This window comes from Egretta garzetta, unplaced genomic scaffold, assembly GCF_000687185.1.
Source record: "Egretta garzetta isolate BGI_Z169 unplaced genomic scaffold, ASM68718v1 scaffold85, whole genome shotgun sequence".
Classification (NCBI taxonomy): domain Eukaryota; kingdom Metazoa; phylum Chordata; class Aves; order Pelecaniformes; family Ardeidae; genus Egretta; species Egretta garzetta.
Window position 1 is genome coordinate 558,248 of NW_009259718.1, and position 5,599 is coordinate 563,846.

The 5,599-nt window shown below is 44.9% G+C and overlaps 1 protein-coding gene across 1 annotated transcript in view; it reads right to left on the reverse strand.

Moving 5' to 3' along the window:
* LOC104126557 (fatty acid amide hydrolase) overlaps positions 1-5,521 on the reverse strand; it is a 15,211-nt gene extending 9,690 nt beyond the window's left edge. The window contains exons 1-6 of the mRNA XM_035894504.1: positions 5,489-5,521; positions 4,126-4,266; positions 2,509-2,571; positions 1,757-1,877; positions 1,234-1,326; positions 22-182 (exon numbers count right to left, since the gene is read on the reverse strand). Coding sequence (XP_035750397.1) covers positions 22-182; positions 1,234-1,326; positions 1,757-1,877; positions 2,509-2,571; positions 4,126-4,266; positions 5,489-5,493 — 584 coding nt within the window. The 5' untranslated portion in view covers positions 5,494-5,521. The remainder of the gene's footprint in view (positions 1-21; positions 183-1,233; positions 1,327-1,756; positions 1,878-2,508; positions 2,572-4,125; positions 4,267-5,488) is intronic.
* Between the last annotated feature and the right edge of the window lie 78 nt (positions 5,522-5,599).

Consider the following 5,599-nt stretch of genomic DNA (forward strand, 5'->3'; position numbering starts at 1 on the left):
AGAGGGGAAAGGGATTTTTACCTATTAGGGTTGCATCCAGTTGTTCCAGTCCCTAGTTCATGCATGTTTGAGACCCCAATAATGATAGCCCCAGCCTCTCGCAGCTTCTTGGCCACAGTAGCATCTTCTGTCTCAGGCTCTGTCCCAAGATAGACTGTTCCCACTCGGTGATGGTAAGGTACCTTAGCAAGAAGACGCCTTATTATTCATCCTAAAACCCTGGCACGGTAGGCAGGCACATGTGTGTGCTTCACACGCACACTTCAACTCCACAACAGATCCAAGACATTAAAACCAACAGAGGTAGCTAAGGGCTAAGAAGCTTCACTCTTCAACTTGTCCTGCATTGGTTTCTGTTAGGAGGGACACTTAACCCTTCAATATTTGGTCCTCCCATGCAAGGAGTCCTTTTAATGCCATGATAAAGAAAAGCAGAAACATGTAGATCGTCAAAAAGTCTGCCTCGCTGGAGTAATGCAATTGCTATGCCCAGAGGCTGCAGAACAGTCATCTTGCCCCCACAGCACACAGAAGCTCTATTTTCCATTTTTCTATGGACAGAGCTTCAGCGTTTCAGAGCTGCACTGCTTTGAAGCAAGGCACCGAGATTAGATGGATGCCAGAATACCAGATGGACTCATTTTCAGGGTATGCTAAGTACTCTTCACTTCAATGCAGCAATGGAAGAATCTGTACATAAACAGACTCCCACCCAATGGGTAGGTCTCTGCAGAGCCTACGACAGCTTGATGGCACTGCCAGGAGTATTTAATGGTAACTGTTGTTAGGCCACAGGCAAAACTCCTTGTGAGAGGGAATTTTCAGAGTAACTTGCGTATTTCTGACACAAGTACGTCCTTTAAGGTAAGGAGAGAGGGATTCTTTGCCAGTGGAGCAGACAGTGCCTGAGAAATACAGACACTTACACCCACTGCTACAGATGCTTTTATACATTCCCATTTCATCATAAGAAGGACTGTTTTCCACCCCCACGCTCTACTTCCCATGGATTAAAGAGATGAGTGCAAGATACAAAACACGTCTGCTGTACCCAAGATCTGTCTTCACCTGGCAAAACTTGTTAATCCTACTCATTACAAACCCACATACTACCCCTTATTACAAACATATTCTCAGGCTTCTGCTGAGATGTTGGCCTTAAAAACTTGTCACAGTGAGTTGTCCAGGTTGATGACCTGCAGCATGAACTGACAGCTAAACAAGGAAACTCACCACTTTGAACTCTTCTTTCAGACACACTGGGATGCCATCCAGGTAAGACAGGGTACATTTATTCCTGTAACGAGCAGTGGAGGCCTCAGCCATCTGTACAGAGAAAAAAAAAAAAAGTATGTGTTACATACATTTAGTCAAGCTGAAGGTCATTACCAGTATCAGAATGGATACCAAAAATGGCTCTCTCAGGCTTCTACTAAGCCAAACTATAAAAGTTGCTTTCTTCCACCATATGCTGATGGAAAACTCCTACTTGGAAGCATCTATGTTAATGGATGCCACATAAGCACAGAAGTCCTGTTTTAAACATAGTTGTCCAGCAGGAAACAGATTGCTTAAATGCTACCTCTCTTTGCAGGAAAGAAAGCAAACTTGTTCATAGTCATCTACACAAGGAGGGAGGAAAAATGTACATATTTATCTGTGCAATACATCAGCAGAAGAGCCTCTGCCCCTTTCTAATGGATGCTACTACTCTTGGGGTGGCAGAGGCCCCTTTCCTACCAGAGGCAGACATTACCAGCATTATTTGCTCCTTGTCCCATTGCACTATCGCTCTGAGTGGGGGCGTGGATTTGTCGCAGTCCTCCAGCATGGCAATGATGTTCTTTGCCACCTGAGATGGCGTCAGCTTCCCACTCCTACAGGACAGGAGAACCTGTTGGGACCTTGTTACAAGACCCCCACACCACACCCACACCCAGGGTTTGTCTCTCATGTAGCAAGATAGCAGCTGTCACAGCTGTAAGCAAGAACTAGGTGTGAATCTGTGTGTGGCGATGATTTCAGCACAGCTGACACCAACAAGACAGAAGACTCCCTTTCTTAAGGAGAGAATTTGGCTACACAGCACGCTCCCAACACTTAGAGTAGGGGCCAGAGCTAGGAGAGTTACCCAGATGTTCCTGAACCATCAGATAAACAGGGAAGGACAGCTGACAGCTTTACAGAGAGTCCTCAAGCTCCTCTCCTTCTCACTCATGTGTTTGGGCAAACGAGGTATGTAGAAATCCCTCCCAGAGAAGACTGACAATAAACGAAGGAAAACAGCATTTAAATATCCTTGCAGGGCTGTTAAAAGTTGTGCCAGCTCCCCCAGCTGGCTTTCCTTCATTACTCTATTAGAGGGAAAGGATTGCAAAGGGTGATGCTAAGCAGTGGTACCTCAAGGACAATACTAACAAAATGATGCCTGAGAGCTTGTGGAACAGTAGCAGCCCAGAGCAGGGGAACAGGCGAGACAAGTTGTGCCCAGACCACAATTTCACCTACCGGTAGCAGTCCAGGTAGTCTCTGATCCCTTTGAAGCTAAACGCATTGCTAGCAGAATCAGACCTGCAAAGAAAGGATGAAAGGGGCAACTGTGAACCATTAAAGCCACCTCTGTTTAGACCTGCAGGCTTCAGTATCACGGTCCAGTGCAGGTCGGGCATCACTCACTTCCAGTAAACCTGCTGGTCACCGTTTTGACTGCTACATATTTCAGCTCGCACTCCGTCAGACTCCTTGCACACATGCAAGACACCCGGTACACTAATGGTGCCACAGAAACAAAGGGTCAATCTTGCAGACACGTTCTAGTTGCTTCATATTTCTACTGCAATACAGCAGTCACTAAACTGTTCAAAATTTATTCCAGGTTTACATTGCTACTCACCACTGGAGCATTACAGAATAGCTAGAATATACTGGTAAACCTACTCCCAGGCTCTCTGCTCCAAGTTATATCCAGATAGCCAGCAGCACAATACAGTGTGTGGTGCAGGAGGGGGAAGAAACATTATGCAGCACACACAAAGATTCACATCAGCAAACTGCTTAAAAACTAAATCAATGGCTCTAGCACATAAGAAATAGACCATTTCTCATCACAACAGGATGTACTTAAGATCATCTGAAGAGCTAGCTACAATTACTATTCCTGTGATGTCTCCATATCATCATCCAAACCAGAAGCCATATTCTGGAACAGGACAGCGTATGGCACCGTAACACGCCCTGCAGGGAAGAGGCAAGGCTCCAGTAACCGGCCCTGGAGCTGGGGATACAAGAACCAGAAGGCTGCACTCACCCTGACCGATGCCTGCAGGAAATACATCCCTTCCTCTAAAGTGAAGGAGCTGAAAGTTTTCCCTTGCTCTAGCTTAAGAACTCAAGCAGGAAGCAAGCTTAATCTTGCTAAAAGCAGAGATACATACAGAGAACCCACTCTCTGAGATGCTGATGAAGTGCAGCTCATAGACATCTTCCATAACTACTGGATAGGCCCACAACTAAGCACAAAACCATATGGGGAGAGCATTCATAGCAGTCCAGCTGCTCCCACCTCAGCATCAGACCTCAGTGAGACAAGCAAGCCTGAAAGTCTTGCCTGGAATCTAGCGGGATTTAATCAAGTACAGGGTGTAATCAAGAAGCTGAACAGGCTTTTAACCGAGCAACCTAAGAAACAAAGCCTGATTTCTTGAGGATTGTTTTCTTTATACCCTATGTTCCTTCTGTCCTCCAATCAACCCCTGTGTTCTCTTCGAGATTCCCTACAGGCAAGAAACAGCTCGCCTGCAAACTCACTTAAAGGGATGTAATGTGCTGCCTAGCCAACCACTAAGTGTAGCTGCTCTAATAGTGGAACCACAGCCCTGGCAAGGGCAGCATTTGGTCTCTACCAGGTAAGCGCACTCCCTGAAGCTTGTAGAAACTTCACATTGCTTGTAACTACTGGTGATTTATGGGTTACAAAAGGAAAGATGACTGACAGCACAATTTTTTTTGTAAAGTAGCTGGGAGTGGAAAAAGATTTTAATCCAACTTACTGACAACGATAGCTTCCCACTAATGTAACAGTGCCAACACATGTGTTGTTCCACATACATCACGTCACATACTGACCTTGCATCTATCAGCTGCTCGATAATATCCGAAGTGCTTTTAGCCTCAGATTTGTCTTCCATAACCTCCGCAGCAACCTCTGGGATAAACGTGGGATCTTCGTGAATGTCAAGTGAACGCATGAGCGAGAAGTTGTTCAGCCTGAAAGAGAGAGAGTCACTGCTAGAGTTTGCAAGCTCTACCATGACTAATTTTTCAGATGGTTCAGAGGGAACCTTACCCAAGAACATTTTATCTCAGCAGTCTGCTCTCACAGCAGGGAATTGCAACAGTTACAGATAATCTCTCTCACTCCTTCCCTAAAGGCTGCCTCAAACCTATTCTGCTTGCTTAACAAAGTCTCCCTCCTACTTCTTTACATAAGGCCAGCCAGCCTCCGCAAACCCAAGCTGGAAAAGAACCAGAGAAAGTTTTTGATTCACTTTAATTAGACATATCACCCGCAGACCAATAAAGGCAGGAAGGGAAAGGAAAAGAAAAGGAGAAAGTAGTATAAGCCTTATAGTCAAGCGCTAATCCTGTTAAAATAAGCACCTCTTCACACTTTTCCATGACCTACTTCAACATAGTTCGTTCGCAACCAAATACAACAGGGATTGCAGCACGAGTCCAGGGCTTGGAAAATATAATGAAGCAAGGAATTCAAGACCCTGTCACAGATGTCAAGGAACAATCTGCTGTATAACAGCAGTGACACTTATCTGGGTTTGATTCATTCAAAAAGCCCGTGCCCCAAGTAAAAATTATGGGGTACCAATTGTGCGTAATGCATTTCTCAGCATCCTGGGATCTACACAGATGACCCGTGACAGGCAAACTATGTGAGCCGAGTGTGAGCCTGAGCTTCCTGACACCTTACCCAAGTGGCTCTTAGTGCAATGTACACTTGAAAGCACAGTTTCTAAACAAAAACATAAATGAAAGAGGAGGGGAAAAGGCTGACCTAAAACAATGAATATCATTAAAAAGAACATGTCTGGCCTCATTTTCCCTGCTACTACTATTCTTTGACTACTATTGGTGGTAAACACAGCAGATCTGCACATTCACAAGCTTGGAAAGAAAGACTGCTTTTTAGCAAATGAACAGAAAGGCAAAGAGGCAAGCTGGCGAATCTGGCTTCTATGCACCTGCCTGAGTGTAAAAAAAGGTTAATTTCTTCTGATAGAAACCCACTCAAACCAGAGTAGTTTAGTAAACAACATCCATGACACAATCTTGCTCACTCTCCAATCAAGCTACGCGGCTTCCCTCTTAGAAAAGATAATTTCAGATAACCTGTAAGAGGTGTGCAATGCAAGCACTTTTCAAAAAACAAACCAAACCAAAAAACTTGGATGGGGAGAAAACTCCCCACACTTACCTCATTAAGAACGGCAGTAAGCAGATCTGTCCAAAAGCCTAGAAGAAAGTAAGCAGAAGCATTGGTTTGCAGTAACTTTGACCTGAACACCATCCTCACTAGACGAGGAAT